Source organism: Corythoichthys intestinalis, chromosome 22, assembly GCF_030265065.1.
Source record: "Corythoichthys intestinalis isolate RoL2023-P3 chromosome 22, ASM3026506v1, whole genome shotgun sequence".
NCBI lineage: Eukaryota > Metazoa > Chordata > Actinopteri > Syngnathiformes > Syngnathidae > Corythoichthys > Corythoichthys intestinalis.
The window spans coordinates 30,477,518-30,503,002 of record NC_080416.1 but is presented as its reverse complement, the minus strand read 5'-3'; the positions used below and the strand labels follow the sequence as shown (position 1 = coordinate 30,503,002).

General features: G+C 39.9%; 1 protein-coding gene across 1 annotated transcript in view; it reads right to left on the bottom strand.

Moving 5' to 3' along the window:
* wasf2 (WASP family member 2) overlaps nucleotides 1-25,485 on the bottom strand; it is a 42,832-nt gene that overhangs the window by 6,094 nt on the left and 11,253 nt on the right. The window contains exons 2-7 of the mRNA XM_057828056.1: nucleotides 21,968-22,123; nucleotides 21,760-21,894; nucleotides 14,740-14,893; nucleotides 13,173-13,290; nucleotides 11,897-12,018; nucleotides 997-1,134 (exon numbers count right to left, since the gene is read on the bottom strand). Of these exons, the coding sequence (XP_057684039.1) occupies nucleotides 997-1,134; nucleotides 11,897-12,018; nucleotides 13,173-13,290; nucleotides 14,740-14,893; nucleotides 21,760-21,894; nucleotides 21,968-22,100 (800 nt within the window). The 5' untranslated portion in view covers nucleotides 22,101-22,123. The remainder of the gene's footprint in view (nucleotides 1-996; nucleotides 1,135-11,896; nucleotides 12,019-13,172; nucleotides 13,291-14,739; nucleotides 14,894-21,759; nucleotides 21,895-21,967; nucleotides 22,124-25,485) is intronic.

The window sequence follows — 25,485 nt, the reverse complement described above, 5'->3', positions numbered from 1 at the left end:
ATTTACTTCTGTAGCGCTGCAATGCATGCTAGGAGGCATGTTGGATGACAAGTGAAGTTGACCGTCTCCCCCAAGGGAGCAGTGATGGCCAAATAAAGCTTCTTGAAGCAATGAAGCTTTGAAAACTTCATGGTGGTTCATTTGGTCTTAGTCTTATGAGGCCTTATGATGATAAAATTTTACCGGTTAATATCTTTTGTTAATTCGCCTCCATTCAAAGGGATGGGACGTCTAGGGCCGTCAGTGGCCGCCAATGAGTTCAATTTGGAACAATTCAAGTAATTTCCTCTTAATTTTCGGTCACTTCCTTTCCCTTTTGAGGTATTTACGGATCACTTCCTGTTGATTTTAGGTCTTTGGAAAGGAAGTGACTCAAAATCAACCGGAACTAACCTGTAAATGCCCTCAAATTAACAGGGAATGAGCTGTAAATGCACACAAAAGACTCTGGTTTCAGTGCCATTGATGGACCCAGACGTCCAATCAAGCCAAATGAAATGGATGTCTAGCGCCGTCAATGACACCTAGTGAGCTAACGAGACTATTCTAAGATTTTGGTAGCAACCTGTTGGTTCTTTTTTTTTCTTCTTTTTTTTAAACAGCGACACCTTTTTAAAAAGATATATTGATTCTTGGTGCAAGCATCTCAATAACCTTTTGGGCTACAAAGTATCTCGATATACCACTTTTTTCGATATATTGTCAGACTCCTTTTGAATACAAAGCAGTTTTGTCAATTAGGTCCATTTCCCAAGTTTTGTCTGAAATACACTTTATTTCCTCATTAAAAGAGGAGCAAAAAAAACCTCACTAAAAGCTTTGACGAGAAATGAAGATTTTGCGAGTGTGATGTGAAGAGCTATTATTCGATTGAATCTTTCCCTGATTTATGTGTGGAATATATTTGTAGCAGATATATTGAACAATCCACCTGGCCTGGGATTGTACTACGGCTGCAAATGTGTAGCATGTACTACTAATACTACTACTACTTACGCCATGTCTGGTGGTGGCGGGGGCAAGAAGTCGTCAGCCCCGGGTGGCGGCAACCCGTCATACGCGTAGGAGCCCGTGCTCAGGTCTAGGCCCTCGTCGCCTGATCCCAGGCTGCCATTCAGACCCTCCAAGGAGCTCCTTCAATGCAACACAGGAATTCAAAGTACTGGTGTGAAGTTGTGAAGGCCTTAAAAAAAATGAACTCATTCAACTTGGATAAAATTGTCTTGTTTTTCCTCCATCAAGACAAAGCGTTGTTTAGTTAAAAAAAAAAAAATGTAATTGATTTTCAAATTTACTTTTAAACATTATGGAAATTAAATGATGTTTGAAAATTATTCCAATGTTTGAACTTTAGTCCTATTTTTTTCTGAGGAAAAAAATAACTCATAAAAAATGTCATAGATGACTTAAATCTTGTAAGCTTGTGACAGTGGAACAATGTTGAAATTCAACAAAGACAGCATTATTTTTGTAGAATCCCAAATATGGCTAATACATAAAATAATTACAATTTTTTTGCCCCCCCCCCCCAAGTTCTCAAAAGAACAAGTTGTTTACAGTCTTTTTAAAGCACATAAAATGGCATGTTTGATGGCTAAGTCTCATTGGATTAAGGCCTTTTTATGATGGAAAATGAAATGACATGACATTCTTGAATAAAATGGCCACCCACACAAGAACATGACCTATAAAACTGTACACGTGAAGTGGCCTCTAATTGTCTCTCGTGATTGTGGCATTCATGTGCTAAAGAAGGGGGCAAAAATAGGACATGCCGCTGTTTGGCACGTTTGTTTGTGTGCAGATAGACCAGTACTTCTCAATAGTGGTGCGGTGGGGGGGGGGGGGGGGGGGGGGGGGGCATGTGACCACGCAGAACTTAAAGATGTCCCGAGTAGTCGACGTAGTCGATGACATAAAAGCGTCGACAAGCACAACATCCACTCGACGGCTAAAGGAGAGTTAAAAAAATATATATATTGTAACATGACAAAGAGTCGCCCGCTTAGTCAGTTTTGCAATCCTTATTTTTTGGAACTTGTAGGAACAACACGGCTCCTGTCTGCCGACCCCAACACAGCAACTACCAGCAACAACAGGAAGAGGTCTCGCTTTGTCGCACCTCCCTCACTCATGTCAGCCACACGGTGCATTTAGGTACGCATGCAAATACACCCGCTACATTATAACCCAATTCGTTACAAAATACATACATTATATATATACACACACACACATACATATATATACATACATACATATATATACATATACATATATGGCGGAAAACACTCAGGTGACTTGAAGTTCCGCTCTGAGACCCCAATTTGGCCAAATTTCAAAATTGTCCGATATGCATGTGTGACACATCATTGGAAAGCTTAAAATCTCAATTTTCTGGGGGAAGAAAAATTTTGAACAGGAGGGCATTTAAAAAGAAAAAGAAAAAAATTTTTTTTTGAAACAGCAAATCCCTATCTGGAGGTGAGAACACGCGAAAGCAGAATTACAGATGCCATGACTTTGAGATATTATCGCGTACTTACCTTGACCTTGTTTCAATCCAAAAATTTTATGGGTGAAACATGGAAATATTACAAGGGTCGCGATGCAGAAATCGCAGACATCAAGGAATGGGATTTTTTTTTTTTTCATATATTCACCCTTTTAAACTTTTTTTTTTTTTAATCGGTTATTTATCTAACATATCGGAGAAAATGCGACAGTAACAAAAAAAAAAAAAAATACAATTAAGCAATAGTTATGAGGTACATATCCGTGACTTTTTTACAGACGCCATTTTTTTTCATTGTGACATAATTTGTTTAAAAGTTTAAAATATGCGAGTGAATAATTTTTTAAAGTCTTTTTTTTTTTTTTTTTAAACGAAATATGAGAAATCAATTAATGATTCTAAGCTAAAAACAGACATTTTGAATAATATAATTAATTACCTTCATTTTATGGCTGGTTGAAACAAAAGCGGTTGCGTGACGTCTGTAAACGGGGGTTTTCAGGGTAAAACGGACAAATTAAAAATAGTTCGGGGGCTTCATGCATGCTATGGCAGCATATAGATATATTGTTCTATGAAACACAACAGTTGTTTTGGCTTAAAATACAACAGTTAAAACCCCTGTTTACAGACGTCGCGCAACCACTTTTGTTTCAACCTAGCCATAAAAAGAAGGTAAGTAATCGTATTTATTATTCAAAGTGTCTTTTGTTTTTAGTTTAGAATCATTAATTGATGTCTAATATTTAGTTAAAAAAAAAAAAAAAAAAATTTAAAGACTTTAAAAATGATTCACTCGCGTATTTTAAACTTTTAAACAAATTAAGTCACAGTGAAAAAATTGGCGTCTGGAAAAAAGTCACGGATATTTACCTCATAACTATCGCTGAATTGTATTTTTTTCGTTACTGTCGCATTTTCCCCAAAATTTAGATGACAAATAATTGATCCAAACAAAGAAAAATTGAAAAAAAAAAAAAAAAAAAAAAAAAAAAACATTGCCAAAAAAATCCAGCTGTGGCCATTCACAGCAGTGTCTTGACACTCAGTGATACATGCTACATGGAGTTTTTGGATCGAAACAAGGTAAGTACACGATAATATTTTGTTAAAGTCATGGCGTCTTTTAAAGATACACGATAATATCGGTCACCGGTAATTATCGGCCGATAATGGCAATTATGACGTCACACAGATAATCCAGATAATTAAAAAATTCAACCGATAATGCAATCCGATAATTATATACTTGATTTTGCCTCCAAATGTGCGCAACCGAAGAATTCAGCACGCCGCCTCCTCAACCCCTCCCCTCTCTGAAGCCCCTGAGGGAGGAGGGGTTGAGGAGGCGGAGTTACAAGACAAGAAGTAGTTGAATATTATGGCGGCTGTTACTAAAAAAATGACGCTCTCGCCATCTGCAAAACGTACCGTATAAGTTCCACGAGGCAGAAAGAACGCGTCCTCATTCAAAACCACTAACCCAGCAGCCATTTAAAACTGCATCACAAAGAATTTTGGAACAAATACAAGGCTGCTGCTAGCAGGAATGCTAAAGCTATTGTAAACACTAAGTTAAACTACAGGGCTTGTGACGATACAGAGTCGGGCTGTTTGGGAATGCAGCCCGAGGTGGGTGGTAAATTCGCATCTAAGGCTAAACACCGGCACTACTGGAGACCGATAGTCGGCAAGTAGCCGTCTTCTGACGGAGCCCGCCGCTCTGGCCAGTCCGGCAGGCCGCCGCCGCCTCGCCATAGGCGGGGCGGGCCGAGACCGATTCCCCGGCCTTTGGACCTCCGGCGAACACCCCGGTTTCTCGAGCGTTCCCCCACGGCGTGCGAGCAGAGCCAGGACCCGAATACGCCGCGGCGAACCGGCCGGATTATCCGGGACGAATGTAGCTGCCACCGCCGCCGAGACGAGACACAGTTTTTTTTTTTTTTTTTTTTTTTTTACCTTAATGACCCGAGAACCAAAGCCCTGGATAAAAAAAATAATGCAGTTTATACGACCACCATTCTTCATGAAAAAGTGATGTCCGGTAAGCAAGCTTATCATGACGGCACAGTGGTTATAAGATAATTTAAACATGGAGAAAACGAAGTGAGCCAGTCAATAATGCATTCACAATGTGAAATGACGAGCGGTCAGATGACTTTGTAACGCTGCCTTTATTTTCGGCTTAATAAAACTCAGTCACAAAACAACACGCACGTGGATGCGAGCTCCAACTCCGTCCAAATAGTACTGCCGTGTAGCAGTTTAGCTGCTGTATCGCAAATGTCGTGAAAGCCGCAAATGTAAACAAAGCGCTCCAGAATGGGTACATGACATCTCGCTCCTTTGAGGTAATCATTTTCACAGTGTGCAACAAAGCATATAACATTAGCAATCACTTTTCAAATTATTTAACTTATTTCTCTGCTCAATTACAGTCACAGTAGGTAATCAAATTCTTAAATCGATATTCTGTAGCCACAAATATTATTCAAAATCTTTCCTTCTTCAAGTTTTTTTAGGATTAAGTATAATAATGTATTGCTTAAAACAAGGCTGTTAAGATTATTTTCAGCTAGCTATTTTTCTTCCAAGAAATCTGAGAGAAATACACTTGAAGCGATGGCAGATAATTTCACTTATTGCCAATAGATTTACACTTAAAACTGACTAGTTTTAAGGAGGTGTGTTTTGCAGCGGATTAATGTTATATATGTTAGGAATGGCTTACTTTTAAATGCATTTTTGTGCAACTTAGGTATTTACTCTGTAAGTAATTGTTGCCAAAGGTTTACCATTACACAATGTCAGACAATCTGTCATTATTTGGATGTTTGAACTGACGACTTGTTCATACTTTATGTTGAAAAAAAGAGCAATAAATTATATTTTTGCACAGTAATATTTTCTTTTGTGTATACTTTAAAATTTTACATAAATCTTTTAATAGAATTATCGGCTTGACATTATCGGTTATCGGTTGGAATGAGGAGGAAATTATCGGTTATCGGTATCGGTTGAAAAATGCATTATCGTGCATCACTAGCGTCTTTAATTCTGCTCTCACCTCCACATAGGGTTTCGCTGTTTAAATTTTTTCTTTTTTTTAATGCCCTCCAGTTCAAAATTTTTCTTACCCCAGAAAATTGAGATTTTCAGCTTTCCAATGATGTATTAAACATGCATATAGGACAATTTGGAAATTTGGCCAAATTGGGAGTCGGAACTTCCAAGTCACCTCAGTGTTTTCCTCCATATATATATACAGGGTGTTCCAAAAAGGTTGACCCCGTTCTAAATGCCAATATCTCGGAAACTACTTGATGGATCTTAATGAAACTAAATACACTTTATGTTGAAGGTTTTAAGTTTTACTGGTTAAATTTACAAAGAAAAGTACAAATATTTGTTGGTTCCATGACAGATTTTCATAAATGTTCAATATGAGCGCCGCCTGTGACTCTGCACACGTCGAGTCGGTATTCGAGCTCGTGACAAACTCGCTGAAAAAAAGAAAAAGTCCTCATTTGTTTTGTAGTTGGTGCCTTCTTCACAAAATTTGTGAAGGCACGCTGCACTGTCTTCGGTGACTGAGTCCGAGCATACTCTAACATGCAAAATGTTTTTTCTTTTGAAGTAAACAGCATTTCTTAACCTGAAAAGATAGAAATGCCAAACGTTACACACAAAAACTTGAAACGTTTCTACACTGGCTGTGAAAATTTGAGGTCATTCCAACGAAAACTGTCAAAATTATTGGCTAACGAAATGGGGTCAAACATTTTGGAACACCCTGTATGTGTGTGTGTGTGAGTGTATATATATATATATATATATATATATATATATATATATATATATATATATATATAAAGCCTGAACGATATATTGTTTAAACATTGCCTTCGCGATGTGTGCGTGCGCGATAGTCCCATCGCAAGGACGTGCAATAGTTTTGTTTTTTTTTTAATCCACATACGCCCTGCTTTCTGCTCTGCGCAGAGCCTCACACCCTTCCTCTCCCAGCTCTTTGAACCTCACAGTCACTGCAGCACTTGCTTATTAAAGTTAACGATGCTGGTATCTTTGATCTTGGCAAAGAAGCGGACATCACAGCGCAGCAGCTGTCAATCATCATTTAACTTGTTAAACAGTTTCTGCAAGGAAGCCGCTTTGGAATGAATGTGTGTGTGGAGACGATTGAGACATATAAATTAAATGCAAGAAGTGTACATGAGGAGTTTGTAATTTCTACATGTCCACCAAGAGTCACAGCTAAGGTAGATAAACAGAAGTATTTAATAAAGCCAAGCATTTTTCTACTACAGTACTTTATTGTTGTTCAAAAATGATTTGGTTGGACAGTTATGTTTAAAACTGATCATAATTATTACATTTGAAGTGCTTAAAACCATTTATATATATATATATATATATATATATATATATATATATATATCAGACACATTTTTTAAAATCATACTTTGGGGAAAAAGTGAGAAAAAAACATGCCTTGTATGTATCTCTTTCCAATGCTAAATCTGAATAAATACATTGAGCACACACACAAAAAAATAAAAATTTGGGGGGCGGGGTGCGCAACTTCGCGGTTTTTCACTTATTAGGCTCGAGCGTATGACGTGGCACTCGCGAGGTTTCCGCCGCTATCGCCATTTTGGAAGCGGGAAACATAAACAGTGAGGCATTTCAACACAGGTCGCTCTTTAAAAATGGTTGGAAATTATTCTGCGGTAAAGAATTGCAACAACCGATCGAATAGAAAGGAGAATGTACAGCTCGACGGAACACCATTGAGTTTCTTCCGGATCCCTACATAGAGAAAAGGCGAGGGAAAGGTCATATCTGAACTTACCAAACGTCGAAGAATGGCATGGGTGGCCTCGATCAGAAGGAAGGGCATAACGTTTGATTCTATGTTTGCTCTATGCACTTCCACTCCGGTAAGTTAATTTCGTTTGTTTACGCAAATTTCGGTAACTTTATGCCCTAAGTCGGCTGTTGTTAGCTATAGCTACAGATAAACAACTAGCATGCATACATGTGCATTGTCTTCATAAGACATAATTCCTGTCGTTGCTAAATGAAAAAGCTGTAATATTTTGACGTGAGAGAGTGGCAAAGAATTTGTACACAGGCTACATTTTCTGCAACAAAAAATGTGTACATCCGTGGTCACAGACTAATGTAAACACACGTTGCCTACCTTTGCTAGAAAGATTAGAAAGATGGTGTTGCCGTTTGCTATGGTCATAATGTGCAGATCCTGCACCCATCCGCAGCAAAACTGTTCGTAGCTTTGTAGCGATTTGTAGTTTCGGAATTGCTGATGAGTGTATTAACTTACATCAAACACTAAATACAGCATGATGTCCATTTCGCGTAGTGGTGGAAGCTTGTCGACATCTTTATTCCATTTGTGTTCGGCTTGCTCGTAAGGGTCAACATTTTCACATCCTTAAAATTGCTCACATATCTGTCCTTCGCCGTGGTAACAAGTTTGTCTCTGTATCGACCTGGCAAGTTTTCCTTACTTTTTTCCATCTTTGGTACTCGTAGTTGAATTGTATTTGCCGTTAAGTTTAAATGTCCCGTGATGCAGACGTGCTTCCGAAACGGCTGCGTTGTCGCAAATCTCGCATGATCCCGTGCTGCTGTGACGTAAACGCTCGAGCCTAATCGCGGCGGGTTCTGGTCCCCATTAATCGCGAAAAACGAGGGATCACTGTACACTGGTCATTGTGAGTCATCCAAAGTCTTTCCAAACAGCAATTCAAGTCATCTAGTGAAAATTTCTTTAATAATTTTTTTTTTTTTTTAATATCGCAATATAATATCGCAAACCCCCCCAAAAAATCGCAGCAATAGTTTTTTCCAATATCGTTCAGGCCTAATATTATATATATATACATACTGTGTATGTGTGGAAAGTTGAGAATGGCAGACACTCGGGATGTGAGCGGGGAAAGTGGCACAAAGCCCAAAAAGCAGATCAGAGTGTCCAAAGCATGGATTTATTTTAACGAAACAAAGAAGAGTGTCACTGTCGTTGGCGTCTCTGCAATGCCGAGCTTGTATAAAACGGCAGCACGTCGGCCATGAGACCACCTGAAGCACCGTCACCCAGGTATAAATTTTGGAAGACGAGAGGAGACAACAAGTTGGCCGATCCTAAGTCCATGTAACGACATTTTCTTTTTATTGAAGTTGCCTTTATTTGCGTCGTACGACGGAGTATTAGGGGCTAAAGTAGCTGAATAAGCAGCTACGTACATTACGTAGCGCGTTGCCGCTTCTGTTAAAATCAACAATATTGAAAGTATCTTCTGTTTTAGAATCGGTTTTAAAAATAAGGAAATCCTTATTATTTTGCTTCAGGTACATGAAATTATAATCAATGGAAGAATGCCAATACTAATGTTTCGTCGTAGCTCCTAGCTATGGTACATGTATGTAAAATGCGTAGCAGCTCACAGCAAGAACATAACCATAGGTAATAATTAGACATGTGCCCATCACCCGTTTCAAGGTATACCGTGGTATGAAAACCTCAAGGTTTCAAAACCGCAAACATTTTCTGTCATACCGTCTCTAAGGTATTAGCTATTTTTTATGTCCCAAAAATGCAGGGAGAAATCCCTCGCTTGCAGCAGTAAGGCACAGCCCTCCCCCACCGGTTGTTGCTCAGTTTCAGTGAGTCAGCTGTGCTACACGATGGCTGGAGGAAGTGAAATTCCTAAACTTTTTCCCCCCATCGAAGAAAACTAAATCGCTGGTATGGGAATACTTCAGCTACAGAAAAGTTACAAACGGCCGCAGCTTAGAGTACGAGGGCCAACCGACACATAAAACATGTTTGCGGCGGGTGGCTGCCTAGGAGGCAATTTGTACATAATTAAAGGTTAGAAAACACAATCATGAACATTTCCCACCAGCTACTAGTTAACTCCAGCGTTTTAGTGTAGCTGTGGCTTTTTTTCTCTGATAACTGTGTGTTGAGAAAGAGAGCGTGTCTATAATGTAAACGAGAAACAAGTTATACACATGTGCTTTTTATGGAAAATAATTCAATATTTTTTGTTCTGATGGTAATAATTTGGAGCTATGGCTGTGGGTTTAGGCTCACCTAAAGGACTGCATTTATTTTAATTTTATTTAGAATATTTTGTAATTAAAAAAAAAATTTTACTTTAACTTAACATTATACTTATGTTCCAAATTGTTAATATGTTTTGAAAAATAAAAATCCTGTTTACTGGAACTGTTTTTTTTTAAACAAGATATCTCAAAGTAACACATTTTAGAGCTGTAATTGCAATACCGTGATACCGTGAAACCGTGATATTTTGGCTTAAGGCAGTGGTTCTGAACTGGGGTTCAATCGAGCCCCAGGGGTTCGGTGAGTAAGCCTCAGGGGTTCGGTAAAGGTTATGAAACGCAGAGGCCTATTTTGTATGCTGACAAAATCTAGGCAAACTGGCGTTTTAGACCAGGTTTTGGACTGGTTTGCCCTTAATTTACAGGCTTTATTCCATTTCTTTCAACTGCTAGCCCTCTATCTTATGGGAGGAGAAATCTGTTTGCTCAGTGGAAGGTTGACTGGCACTTGGTATGAGGAAGTACAACAGACATACAGACAACGTGAACTGCGTAGATTAAAAAAAAAAAAAAGCTTCATTTTACGCCAAGAAAATAGTATGTGATGCAAGGACGCAACAATAAAATGAGAATGCAGACATGCAGAAAACTAGTGTGAAATGAAATGAGTTTCATTTACCAACGTGAAAATCAAGAACAGCAAAAGGCAAAATTATTAGTGGTAAATTCGAAATCTGGAAGAAATTTGAACAGGAATTCACTTAGGTGTTATCTTGCTCGTTTTTGAATTCGTAAAAGAATGGCTTGATTATGAAATTCCGAAGGGTTCAGTACCTTTAGCAAGGTTAAGAACCACTGGCTTAAGGTTATACAGCCAGAAAATCATACCGGCACATGCCTAGTAATAATGAGACTTTTTTTTTTTTGTCGTAGCAATGTACAACTTTAAATTCATAGTCCTTTTCTAAAATGTATTAATTTGGCCCTAATAATCCGTCGTAGCATCTTATCAATGTGTATCATTAAGTTTTTTTTACGTACTTCATTCAGTTTTAGTAAAAACATATCACGAAAAGAGAAAGAATTGTTTTGAATCCTGTTGGAAAAGTGAAGTCACAGTGTTCTGAATCTGTTTACATTCCATTCTTTGGCACTAGCTAATGCCATCAGCATTTGACCTCATTCTTTAGTTGTGATTTATTATTGTTATCTATGTGTTCATTTGTACTTTAATAAAGAATTTAAGTGTTCAAAAAATTTTGGGGTCAATTAATAATCGTCAGCAAAAATTGAATTGCAAGATTAGTTAAAAAAAAAAAAAAAAAAAAGTATTATTAGACTAGACGACTAATCAGTAAAAAAAAGTCTGCAGACTAATCAGGAGAAAAATAATTATTTCGGACGTCCATTTCTGCCATACTAGAAAAACCTGAAATTGCAGTCACTTAGTGGGTGGCAGTGGCGCTCTCATTTTCAGAGTGTGCGCAGTATTTTTGCATTTAACAAGAGCGCAGAGCAAAGAACAGGATAAATGAAGTAACCCTAGTAAATATGACAAGGAAAGTGTACGTAGTGTTTCACTTGTCATACAGTGGGAGACGAGAAAAGACCGGTATGTTTAGTGTCCAAAAATGTTGGCAGCGAACAGCATGAAGCGAAATCAATGAAGACGTCACTTAAAGACATTAGACCCCAATCACATTATAAGCCGCTTGAATTTTTTTCTGCGAAAACGTGCTGAATATTGCCAAAAATTGTGCAGCTTTGTGAGTGCTACATCAGTAAACTACCGAGCACTGTTAGCATCATACAAGGTGGCATACCGAGTTACTCAGTGATACTCGTTCTTGTTTTATTAATTTTTGTTTTGCATATTGTTCCGAGTTAATGTTGCATATCAATTTGAATTTATTATCATTTATTGATTTATAATTTTTTAATTTTTTTGTATTATATAAGTCAAAAAATGTGCCTTAAGTGTCTTTTTTTTTAAATTCAGGCAAATTGGTGCGCTTTCAGTGTTTTCTGTTACAAACAAAAAAACAATGTTAATAAAGTTATACTTTATTGTAAGTTGATCTATATTTTTTTCTTTAATGTTAACAAGGAAACAATGTTATGCAGATGTGTGCTTATTATCATTTGATCATTTTATAGACAAATGATTCTATTTACAGAGGCGGCAGGATGATTTTGGGGGGGATAGAAAACAATTGAGAAGCACTGAGATAGACCAATCTACTAATGAGTGTCACGTCCACTTACATCATCTCGTTCTTGGGCACCACAAACTCTTCGCCCATCTTGCGACGTTCCCATTCTTCTTTTCTAGTCTTGATCTTACGCGGGTTGAGGGTCCGTTGGTTCAGGTGGTCTTTCTTCTCCTTCTGCTCGAGAAAAGCGAGTCGTTAGGCTCGATACAGTAGTTAGGTACACATTACAGCTGTTTTCAACATCACGGTATTTTGTAGAGTTGTTCCGGTCACATATCATTGCACCAGAGTTCGAGTAACCCGATTTTGATGATCTGTCCACACAGAGTAACGATCCGATAAATTAATTTATTTAATGATTTATTACAAAATATACATTTTTTTGTCTCTTTTGACCTTAACCATCTTCATTATTTTGTTGCTATGTAACTATTAAAAATACAACTCGATCCCCATCTTCTAAAAATGTTGCATAGTATAAAACGTTTGTTTTTATGCCATCCTTGAACATCTTGTTGCTTTGTAACCCTTAAATAAAAAATTATCTTCTTCATATCATGATCCCCCGATTCCAATCTTCCAAAGCTGCGTTCAGATGGAGGCATATCCGATTCATATCTGTTAGTCCTATATTCAAAGTTTATATGGATTGACCGAACGCATGCATGTACTGTGCGTGCGTCACGCACACGCATGAGCCTGTGGGTGCGTCAGTTTGCCCCAACTCGGCCATGTAAGCAGTACTGAAATATTGCTCATTTGGTGCACAAAAAAAAAAAAAAAAAAAAAAAAAAAAAAAAAAAAAAAGCATTATCAGGCTTATCCTTTTCTTCATTTTATTTTTTTTGTGAGCGCCCATGCGTAAAAGCAGAGTTCAAGTTAGGCGCTAAAGCTAATGCACAGCTACGTCGCTGCCGTCCTGCTTACGGCTTTCGCTCTTTGCTGATGTAATTGCTGCATGAATTCTAATTTGGGGAACTTAACAGACAGCCGCTACATTCTGGAAAAATGTGGCCCAGATCTGATATAAACCACATACGAAAGTGACCTGGATCAGATTCGAAATGGTCTACTTGTCACGTTCAGACCGTCAAGTTAATGCCTCACTCAAGTTGTATAAACACAAAAAAATCGGATTTGTGCATTAAGACCTGCGGTCTGAACCTAGCCAAAATGGATTGGACGTCTATTCTCTGCAACAACAGCCAATGGATTAACACTTGAAAATAAAAATAGATACACTTTAAAAACCTGATCTTTTTCACCCGATTACGATTTTCTAAAGATGATGTGATCGGGCCCGATTTCCGATCACGTGAGCGACTCACTCTGTGCTTTCGTTTCTCCTTCATGATGTCCTTGGTGTCCTGCAGCATCTGCTCCCTCCATAGGTCAAAGAAGTAGGAGGGATTTGTGTAAAACTTGAGGGCCTCCTTTCCGTCATCTCTGCGCAACAAAATGCCCGTTGAAATAAAGAAAATACATAAGAGTTTGGAAGATATTATTTCACATTAGAACATGTGTGTTAATATTATTATTGGCTAGATGTGTGTGTTTGAGAAGGTTGATTGAATGTATCTACTTTTTATAAAGTGATGGGTGCAATACCTAACCTCACAAAGAGATATCCTCCAAACCCTTTTTGTGTTCTTGTTTTTCCTTGCACCGTTGGTCTACTGTATATAACCTGTTATGATCATAGTATGTGTAAAGACCAAAAACGTCTATGACCATACCTGCCGTTTCTGTTGAATTATCAAATATAAAACTATTGAGTCTTATTTTTTCTGTTGAATATTTATCCCTAACAAGTTGAATAAATATTTTCAAGCTTTAAAACTGTTCGTTGGCATGTTTGGTTTGCAATAGGACATCAATATTACAAATTTTGACAAGAATTTTTGGGATTGTTTTTTTTTTTGTCTGTTTGGGTCCAAAATATTGATTATAATTTGTCCGTTAAAGAAAACAACAGTTTGGACATGAAGGTTATGGTGTCCTGAAAAAAAGACCCAACAAGGCCATTGTGAATTTTTGTTGTTGTTGTTGTAAATATTAAGGCAACATCAAAAATCAAAAGGCATTCAAATTCAGACAAAATAGGCCCGGATCTTAAAGGGTTAACATTTTATTAATTTTCTTTCTATCTATATTGAAATACAATAATTACAACTAATTTTTTTAAAAAAAACAAATTTATATAAATGATAAACATAGTATTTGTCTTTTTAAAGTCATTTGCCCTATAAATGATTAAAACACTTCTCTTGCAACCAATATTATTTAAATATTTTAAAGAAAAATAAAAAAAGCAACAATTTTTTAAAAATTATTATTTTTTGACGATTGTTTTTTTTCTCAAACAATGATGAAATGTTTGAAAGATTTGTTACGAAAGCTAGCGGACTTTAGCTGTGCAAGTTAGACAATTGTTCTTTTGTTGTACTTCGATCCTCGTTTAATTTTTATCTATATTTATTGTGAAATGGGAGTGCTTAGTTTGGAAAAAAAAAAAAAAAACACTAACACTTTACTTTGTATACTCATGTAATGCTCTTTTGAAAGTGCAATCCAATCTAGCTTTTGTCTTACATCTCCTAAAATGTATTCTGCAACGCATTAAGTCTTTCGAATCTGATTATTCGAACTAATAGATTAATTGATTACTTAAGTAATTAATAGCTGCAGCCCTAATGAAAATGATTTATTCTTATGACAGGGTTTCCCTAGTGCTTATCATTTGACTTTTTTACTGCATGAAAACTTTTGTGCGGTCTGTTCTCCGTTATCACAGGACACGCCTCCCTTTTAAAAGCCTTGGTTGCGTGTGCTGTCTATGAATAATTCACTGTGGTGGAAACAAACGCTCACGCTAGTTTTGATATGGCTACGTACCGGTACAGGGTGAGGAGGTTCAGTGGTGGCGGTGGGTCACACGTGATGTAGGTATCCTGTACCGGCATGGGCAGAGACGGCCTGGTAAACATCTGTTGGTCCTGTGTCAGACTGCTGCGGAATGCCTTGCGAGTGGTGATGGCCTGTAAGGACACTGCAACGTATACAAAAATTCACTTGGTACACTTGACTTCCTCTCTTGAAAGCATCAGGGTTCTTGCAGTGTTTTCCAAGTCAAATTTAATGCTTTTTAAGACACTTTTAAGCCCTTATAAATATCATTTGAGACCAAAATATGTCGCAACAATTTCTGATGTTTTTTTTTTTTTAACTTCACTGTAACTGGTGTTTTTCGCCTTTCATGTGCGGTGACTCAGCTTTGACCCCCCCATTATCTCTAACAAATGTCTTTTTGCAGACTTTGCACTAGGGGTGGGAACATGGATACACCGGATACAATTTGCGATACAACAATTATCGATTCATACTAGAGCTGAAACGAATACTCGAGCAACTCGAGTAACTCGAGTTTAAAAACTGATCCGAGTAGTTTTATTCACCTCGAGTAATCGTTTATTTTGACAGCTCTAAGCATCACGTTTTGCTCGGACTACTTTTAATGCGGGACAACGCGCTGATGTCACGTGCGTAGAGGAAGAAGCAAAAAAAAAAACTTACTGCAGCCGACAACCGCTACAAACGACGCCGACGTTGCTAAATACTAGCCCGCACATGCTACATTAGTTGCAGCTAGCGTCTGGTAAGTCTCATAGAGATCACATGTATGTTGAACTAGATGCGCAATGACAGACTAGGCCGCGTCTGGGCAGCGTTAGCAAACAGCCGCCATCTTAAAGCAGTAGAGCGCTAAGCGCTAATAAAGAGCGCTAAGCGCTAATATATAATGTTAATGTTACTGTCACTACTAGCTCATCTTACGTTAGCCCTGCGGAGGGCTAGGTTTCAATCAATTAAAACCACTTTCGATGCGTGGCTAACGTGTCTTACATACAGGCTTTAACATAACATAGCGTTGTGGAGTGATAAGGGTGTCAAATAAAAACTCAATAATGCTAACTATCAATTTTAGCTCAGTAGTCATTGCTGGATAAAACATCAAGTAGCACTAGTCCCTAATGTGCTCCAATACAGCCTGTATCATACATTTATTTTGAACAGTGCAAAAACTCAAAATCCTATCAGGACCTTAACTAGAACTTAAAAATGGCTTGACACAAATAGAAATTCAATTGAAAAACGTGGGGGGAAATCCTAACTTTTAAGTGATGTGTGTTATCAAGCGTAAAGGCATTTTTAGGTGTGTGTATATATATATACATATATATATATATTTTTTTAAATAAGATCTAAAGGTTTTTTGAGTGAAAGCAGTGAATTAGTCTTTTTTTTTTTTTAAATTCTAGTTACATCTGAGACGCAATTGTTCGCTGTTTTCAACAATATACATAAAAAATAAAGACATTGATTGACTGAAAATGATAAAATGTCTTGTTTTCTCATGTAAATCTATAATTGCTCTTCACCTAAAAATATATTTGTTTTATCCGATTACTCGATTAATCGATAGAATTTTCAGTCGATTACTCGATTACTAAAATATTCGATAGCTGCAGCCCTAATTCATACACTGCTGGCCAAAAGTATTGGCACCCCTGCAATTCTGTCCGACAATACGGATGGTGGATAAAGAACCTCGAGTAACATCCAAATAAGTGCAAGCTGTCCTGCAGTCCGATGGTACAACAGTGTCAACCCGTACTATCTGTCCGCATCTGAATAAAAAGGGACTGTATGGTAGGATACCCAGGAAGACCCCACTTCTGACCCAGAGACATAAAAAGCCATGCTGGAGTTTGCTAAAACTTACCTGAGAAAGCCAAAAATGTTTTGGAAGACAAAAGTAGAGTGTTTTGGGAAAAGGCATCAACATAAGAGTTAACAGGAAAAAAACAAAACGAGGCCTTCAAAGAAAAGAACACGGTTCCCACAGTCAAACATGGTGGAGGTTCACAGATGTTTTGGGGTTCCTTTGCTTCCTCTGCCACTGGACTGCTTGAACGTGTGCATGGCATTATGAAGTGCGAACACTACCAACAAATTTTGCAGCATAATGTAGGGCCCAGTGTGAGAAAGTTGGGTCTTCCTCAGAGGTCATGGTTCTTCCAGCAGGACAATGACCCAAAATACACTTCAAAAAGCACTAGAAAATGGTTTGAGAGAAAGCACTGGAGACTTCTTAAGTGGCCAGCAATGAGACCAGAACTGAATCCCATAGAACATCTGTAGATAGATCTGAAAATGGCAGTTTAAAGAAGGCACCCTTTAAATCTCAGAGACCTGGAACAGTTGGCCAAAGAAGAATGGTGTTCGCAGTTATTTTGTCTAAAGGTTGTGCTACCAAGTATTAGGCTGAGGGTGCAAATACTTTTGTCCAGCTCATTTTTGGAGTTTTGTGTAAAATGATAATGATTTACCGTAATTTCCCGAATATAACGCGCACTTTTTCCCCCCCAAAATCAACGTGTAAAATCATGGTGCGCATTATAAATGGGTACATGGATGGAGACAGATTATATATATATATATATATATATATATATATATATATATATATATATATATACATATATTTTATATATACGTATATATAAACCGATTTTTTTTTTTTTATTGACATGGCCACGTTGTGTTGAAGAAACGTATGTGGCGATCCGTTGCCGACCATTACGGTACGTGACGTCACCATTTTGTTTCGGTAATACTTCACTCTGATCGGCCGAATGATTTCGTCTGTGTTAAATTCTGCTTTTTTCACTCTTCATAAAGCACAGAATTTAGTTTCTTGAACTCATTTGAGTCAAAGTTTATTGCAGCTCCGCAACTCGGACCATAACAAACAAAAAACAGACTTCCTGTGTGTGTCCGTCAACTATATCTGTCCCTCGGGAAACTCAAACCCAAATAACAATAGTTCCTATTGTTACTGTCGTGTCGACAGCGATGAGCTCTCTCGGATTTTAGACTTACGTTGTCACTTTCATTTTACCGTATCAATCCATGGAAGAAACATTTATTCATCATGATGAAATGAGCAAGTTATACAGCAGCCTTTAAAAGAAAAGTCACATCTGTTTTGTTTTCTCCTAGATTCTGGTAAGCTGGAGAAGTTGTCAAATCATATTATTACCGTGAATATTGTCAGTCTATGGTAATGTTTTGAACTACCAATACGCTATGCTTGTGCTGTGTTTCACCAGTCAGTAAAATGACATTTCTGTATCTGTACACGAGCTCTGTTTTCTTGTATTCTTCTATTTATTGGTGGTAAAATTAGGGTGCGCATTATAAACGGGTACATATGAATAAATTTACACAATAATAAAATGTAAATAAAAACAACATTAAAATGAAGAGAAACAGATATACACATTAACAGTCTAAAGTTGTTTTTTTCAATATATACAGGGGTGCACATATTTTTTTTGCCCAGGTTCTCAGAGGAGGGCCTGGAGATGTGACTTGGTCCTCATTGAGCTTGAGAGCCGACCCGCCTGATGCGATAAAATTATGACAAGCTTTACTTAGAGCCAATTACCTTTGATTAATTATATAAACAATTAACGCTTGATTAACATCAACTGGCACAACGAAATTGCCATTACTTTGAAGTGAAATGTAAAGAAATAAACATACAAGCACTAATTCAAAATAAAGGGCATTCATATGCGGCTCCCACATTAACTCCAAGCCTTTGTAAAAGTGGGATGTCCTCCTCATAACAGTTCATTGAACGTGCATGTTTAGCTTTGTGAAATGCGAGCAAAAACACGTTTGTCAGTGCATGGCGCTGTTCATCCAGTGTTTCCCACAAATGAACGAGACTGTGGCGGCCCGCCAGTCTTGTTTCGGCCCGCCACAGTCTCTTTTGACACCCCCCCCCCCCCCCGCCGAAAAAAAAAGAAGATAATAATCAGATGCGTCAGTCAGCCGATTACACAGCTGTAGCCCAATCCACTCTACTTCTCGCTCGCGCGGGTATAGAGTAGCATTTTAGAGTAGTTATTTATTTATTTATTTAAGGCCGCTTCAAACTAGCGGCAGCCGAGTGGGAGGAGTTCAGCGGACACCTATTCATTGTGTATTGTAGCGTAATGTTCATAACTATGCAGGCCCCCCCCTTAAGAGACGCAAGGGGAACGAGTAGGAAGAATGGGAGAACGAGCGAGATAGCGAGAGATAGCGGCCGCATGTCGTAGCAGCCCGCTGTTATTTTGTTATTGTTTGTCTTTATTATTGTTACCACAATCAAGTGGGTAAGAAAATACAGACTTCTCTCCTTCTTCCCCATATCCGGGGCATTACAATTGTTTGGATCGGACTTTTCGGCGAAAGTGAGCAGTGGACGGCCGTCTTGTACGGAAAGCAAACTTTGATTGGACTTGCGCGGAGAGGCGGGGCCCAAAATAAAGCCTTGCTCTATTTTCAGAGCGTTGGTCACAGTAAAATATTTATTAGTTCAAGCAGAGTAAAATGATACATATTCACGGTACAATAACGTCGTTTCCGTGTCCACCGATTGGTAAGAAAAGGCTGTTTGTAAGAGTGACGTGTGGGCGCTCCCGTCAGGGGGGGACATTTCGCTTGGAGTGGCTATTTTTCGGCACAACACCGGCGCGCCAACGTCAGACAATTACGGCTGACGAAACTTGGACACTCGAAAAATGACTCTCATACCTCTCCTTGCTAAGTTAATGGTACCTCGATGTGCGTTTGTGTGGAAATTTAGTTCACGAACAACGGGGAAAAACTATTCACCTTCTCACCGAATCAAGTAAAACTCTTTACACGGCTATTAGAATTCCCCCAGTCCTGTAAATGGGTCAGTTGACAGAAGGACTGGTATTATTGTGGTAATGTAGTACTTATGAGGGTCAAATAAAAAGGAAAAAGGAGGACTACGACGGCGGTCTGAAACCCGCGGCTCTCGGGCCGCATGCGGCTCTTCAGCGCTGCTTCGGAGCTTTTTTTTTTTTTTTTAATGGAAAAAGATGGGGGAGGGAAATATATTTTTTGTTTTAATAGGATTTCTAGGAGGACAAACATGACACAAACATTCTTTCAATTCATTAATATTGTAATGAAGTTAAACTTGTGGTGGCATCGTACAACAGAGTAGTCACGTTGTGCGCTATAACATCCACTGCAGGGAAAATAAACATTTACTCATGAAGGCTAATTATGTATTTCTAGCCAACTTAGTCATTTCTATAGGCTAATATAGCTAGTATTGATAATAATAAGGCTTGTACAAGGTTTTTAATTTTTTACTGCTCCAGACATACTGTATCAGGTTTTTTTTTTTTTTTTTTTGGGGGGGGGGGGGGGGGGGGTCAAATATGGCTCTTTCAACAGTTTGGGTTGCCAACCCTGAGTCACTACGAGATGTAAGTCGTACTATTGCTACGAGAAAAAAGTCGCATTATTACATAGGGTAACGTAGCGTAACGTAAAATTCGCCGTGGCACGACATGGTGAGGCTGTCCGACTCCGATGCAGCCCACCACCACAGTTTCAAAAAATCCTATGGGAAACACTGTCATCAATCACTTTATTCCGCCACTTGTCCATAGGGCGAGTGGGGTCCTGTCTGACATCGATAGTTTGCTTAATTGCCACGTGCTCTGTGTTTTTTCGTGCTTTTCAAAGTTTGGATGGCTAAAATTCTTTAACCCTACATTAAATGCGCTGCTCTTATTAGCGACATTGGGATTCTCACAGCAAATGTTGCACCACATTTCCGTGCGAGCATCATTTGCTTCTAGCCATGGTGCCTCCTGCAGCCACTTTTCAGCAAAAGTCAATTTTTTCGGTAGCTCCAGTAACGTCTCTGTCGTCTGTCTGTCTTTTGACGGGGGTGGGGGAACACGGAAATAATTACTCCGTGGGGCCTGCCTCTTTGACATTTTGAGAAGTGATTTTCTCGTGTCCGCCGCAAATACAGTGGTCAGCCATCGGTACGCAAAAGCGTATGGAAGCCGTTGAGGGCCAGCGCGTTTGTCTACGTCCAGTACGCATGCGCGCATGGGGACCACTTATGTGCACCCCTGAATATACAGAACTACCTGCCACTGACAACTATGGATGTCAATTTCATTTAAACTGAGAACACTGGCTGTTATCGCTGCCAGCTTTCCCAGTCAAATAGGACTGGATGTATAGCAAATTAGTTATTTAAATGCCCATGGAGTCTGTTTGCATGTGAAAAATGCCACCAAAATAAATGTATTTCTAAACATTAAGTCTATTAAAGCAACACTAGGTAATTTTTCAACCTTTATTAAATATTTTCATAACATTTATGATGATATGCTGACTGAAAACGAGTTGAAGGACACCTCTTTTATATCTTGAGGTAGTCTGTATTGTTTTCACCGGTACCAATTAACTTTGAGAAGGGTGGCAGGATCCCTGCCACACAAGAAAAAAAAAACGCTTTTGCGCAAATTCTGCAAAGATGGCAGAGCAACAAAATACACAAAAAGTTGGGGGGGGGGGGGGATGGAGCCTACCAGTATACTCAAGAATAAACATTGGTCCGGCTTTCAGTCGCTGGGTTGACGACCCCCCGCCAACCAAACTCATCAACACTGACGAGTTCTGGTGGGTTGGGAGGTTTAGCCACATGGTTGCTAACCATCATATGCTATTCTTTAGCCACAACTGGATTCATTACCTCATTACTATTCATTCTGCACACAGCCGCTCGAAATAGAAATGTCATTTAATCCATCTGCAGTCGCGGGTGTGCGCTGGTCCTCATGGAAAACGCAGTCTTCCTTAAGGCAAAACACTACCGCTTTTGTCCACCAGTGTCGCTAAAATCGACCAAAACTGAAAAGTTACCTACTGTTGCTTCAGCTTATAATGTATTCATAAGCAACAAATATCTCAGTAATTGTTAAGTTTTTTTTAATAGTTTGCATATTTCTTCGCCCTTACCTTCCTCTTCTTTAGGGTCCAACTGAGTGACTTTCAACTGCAGGCTGTCCACTCGATCCCCTAGCGTCTCGATCCGGGTGGAAAAAAGTTCGGCCTCCTCAAAGAGACCATTGAACACGTCCGCGGCATTCTTGCCTGCACACCAAAAGCGAAACGTTCATAATGACGCGGTTGTATCTCGCACACACCCGGCTGCGCGAACACTCACTGAGACAGCCAAGCTGGCGGATGACGGCGGCCAAACTGTTGTTGGAAACGCATTCTAGCTCACTGTGGACGCTGCTTGGAATAGGTTGCCGGCACACGTAGCGCGGCTCGATGTTTCTCGTGACCAGAGGCATGGCGGCGAGAGGGCGCCAAACCCCTACAATGGTGGAAAGGAAGAGGACAATGAATTTTTTTACCTCCGCAGTAGGCGTATTCAATTCCATATGTCTGTCAAGATAACTCAAGAACAAATACCTGTAAAGTAGGGACGTCCCGATCCGATCACGTGATCAGAAATCGGGCCGATCGCGCCATTTTTAATAGGATTGGAACCGGGTAAAAAGGATTGTTTTTTTTTCCCCACCTCTCTTTTTTTAATACATGACACAAAAAAATAAATAAATTATTTAAGTTTGCAATGTCAACTGTGAGAAGCCCAGCGAGATCTTTATATGACAAAGGGATATATTATATATAGATATGAACTTGATTTGACATGACGAACACAAGTTTGTCTCTATAGCTTATACATTGAACATCTCTTTTTTTTTTTTAAACCTGCCCTGTTCAGCTGTTTGACACGGAGAATGGAAGTCTAAGCGTCCAGTTGGTTTGAACAGTTTTAATGTTTCACATTGAGAATATGACTTACTCCCATTGTGATCATTCAACATATCTCGTTTATTATGACAAAACCGAACAGGAAGGGGTTATGGGGGGACAGAAGAAAAGAAAAACACAAACAACAACAAGAAATACATTAAACAAATACACCACGGTTCACTAAATCCAGACCTTGGAGCCACTTTTCCTGTCGTGTTTTCCATGTCTCCGTCCTCCAACACACCTGAATCAAATAATCAGGATCATTATCAAGCTTCTGGAGAGGTTGCTGATGACATAATCATTTGATTCAGGTGTGTTAGGGGAGAGAGACGTGGAAAACACGACAGGATAGATGGCATCGAGGTCCAGATTTGGTGAGCCCTGGCCTACACAAACTATTAATATGATGGTGCTATCGTCGGCTAGATGTATTTCCGGTTGACACCATGTGGGGGCCTGTTGACCCGGGAAAGAAGGGGAGCGGGGTGGGGAAGTCTATAAGCTAAGTGATTGGGAGGGGTAGAGTGTACAAAAATCAGTTCTGTGATCAAGACCCAGTAATCGTGTGAATCCTTTGTGAGTGTAAGCCCGTTGGCAATCGACCCCACACCGCCCCACTGCCAGTCCCGGCACCGGGACCCGCCACCCAACCGCAGCCAATCACATCCAGCCGCACGCGAGCCCCGCCAAATACGCGACAGCCACGCAGACGAGGGGAGACACCGTGCAGGCACCAACCCAGGGCCACGACCCCCACCCAGCCAGCCCGGGGAGGTAGCGCATCCCTCCTCCCGCAGCCCAGAAAAGGAGCCATCGTCACCCCCCCGGGATCCAGGGTGGTCCCCTGGGCCACCCGTGCTCCCATCAACCGGCCCTCAGGGATGGGGAAAATGGGAAGTACCACCAACCCCACGCTCGCCCACACCCCCGTCCGCCCACCCAGCCCACAAGCCACAGCCCCCCAACCAGCACAGCACGCCGCGGGACCCCCAGCAGCCCACCAAGCCCAGGGCAGAGAAGGGTCCCCCGCCAGAGCAGGCGACATCCAGCCGATACACCGCCGTCCAGCCAGCGACCCGTGGCGAAGCGCAGTGTGGATATCCAGGCAGAGTAGAAAGGGGAAGGCAGGAGCAGCCGCAGGTCGACGCGAGATCAGAGCCCCGACCCCCCCCCCCTCCTCCCGCGGCCGGCAGCCCAGGCAGGGGAGGCCACGCCCCGGGCACCACGCCATAGAGAATGAGTGTGGGACCCACCTACCACCCTATTACTGTGGCTGCCAGGTTCCCGGCTGGCAGCCATTACCCAGCACTGTGATGGGATTGTGTTGGGAGTAGGGATGGGAATCGAAATCAGATTCCAATTCCGAACCGGTTCCGAGTGTTTCGAGGCCTCGACATCACAATGAAAAAGCCTTAACGATCCCTTTAACGAGTCTTGAAGACGCATATTGCATCGTGACTGTCTTGTTGTCCAGACGCATCAAACTAGCATGGCGCCAAGAACCACCCGCTCCAAAGTTTGGCTACACTTCACCAGGAAAGAGGGTGAAAATGAAAGGTGACGATGGTTTAGCACGAGCATTGCAGCCGTAAACATAAGAATGACAGCACGTAGGTTCAAACGCTCGAAAGTGTGTCTTCACTTCACGAGGAAAAATTACAACAACACGACTTGCAATCATTGCAAGGTGGAGATAACTTCATCGGGAGGGAAGGTGGAGATAAATGCATCGGGAGGGAATAGACTGCACTGTCTTCACCAGACAGCTATACAGCTAGCTAAACTCCGAAATGACAATACAGAAGACGTTGGTATATTTTGATGACTTTATTCAACCATCACTTGAAGAGTGAAACTAAAAATAGAAATGAAACAAATTAATTTCTCCCCCAATAACAAACAGGTTTGCATCAACGTAAATCAGCGATGATTAGCTACTAATTCAGTAATAACAACACGATTAGCATGCGTTCGCTAGCATTAGCACATCGTTCAAACCACTACACAACTGGATTTAAGTGTGCGATCGCGAGTGGAAACACACAACACCACAAAAGATGATACATACAGGCGTTGCCTCTGTAGATATTTTACAAACATTAAGAAAGAACGTAGGGTCGTAGCAGTGCTTCCCTCTCTCACTAACTCGCTCACTCGCTTGGATGCGGCATTTCTTCTTTGCGTGTAAGCGCGCTCTCTTCACGTGAGCGCGTTCTTCTTCGCGTGAGGAAGCGCAAGGGCGCCCCCACTTGAGCGTGAAAGCACCATAAAAACTAAAAGGCATGCTGATTGGTAAATAATACACTTTATTAAAGTGTATTATGGGGTGCCCAAACTACGGCCCGCCCCGACATTTGGTCCGGCCCCCTGAACAATACCAGAGAGCGTTTTGAATTTTTTTTTCTCAATAGTGTTATTTATTTTCTGGCCTTTTTCTGTGAAGAACTCAGAGAGGGTTATTTGGTTATTATCTATTTGATTAATAGTGTTATTGTTATTAATTATTATTATATTATATTATTATTTTTATTTTATTTACTTTTGTTCCGTGAAATATCCAGAAAGGGTTATTTGATTGTGGCTTTCTGAAAAACAATATTTTTTTTTACATTTAGGCACTCCTGCAATCGTCACACTTTTTCTGTTACACACTGACCGCGGCCCCTCATCAGAGAAGGGAAAAGTTATGTGGCCCTCACTGGAAAAACTTTGGGGAACCCTGCAAGTTTAACACATATTGCCAACGGCAGACCAACGACCTATATGCCAATATATACCAATATTTTTTATTTCTATTAAAAAAATGTTTCAGTAAAATGTTACACTTTCTTGTGCATTTGCCACTTATTGCCACAGTTAATATTGAGGCTTTGGGCCTCTTTTGACATTGTTGTGAGTTTGTAAGGTTGTGAC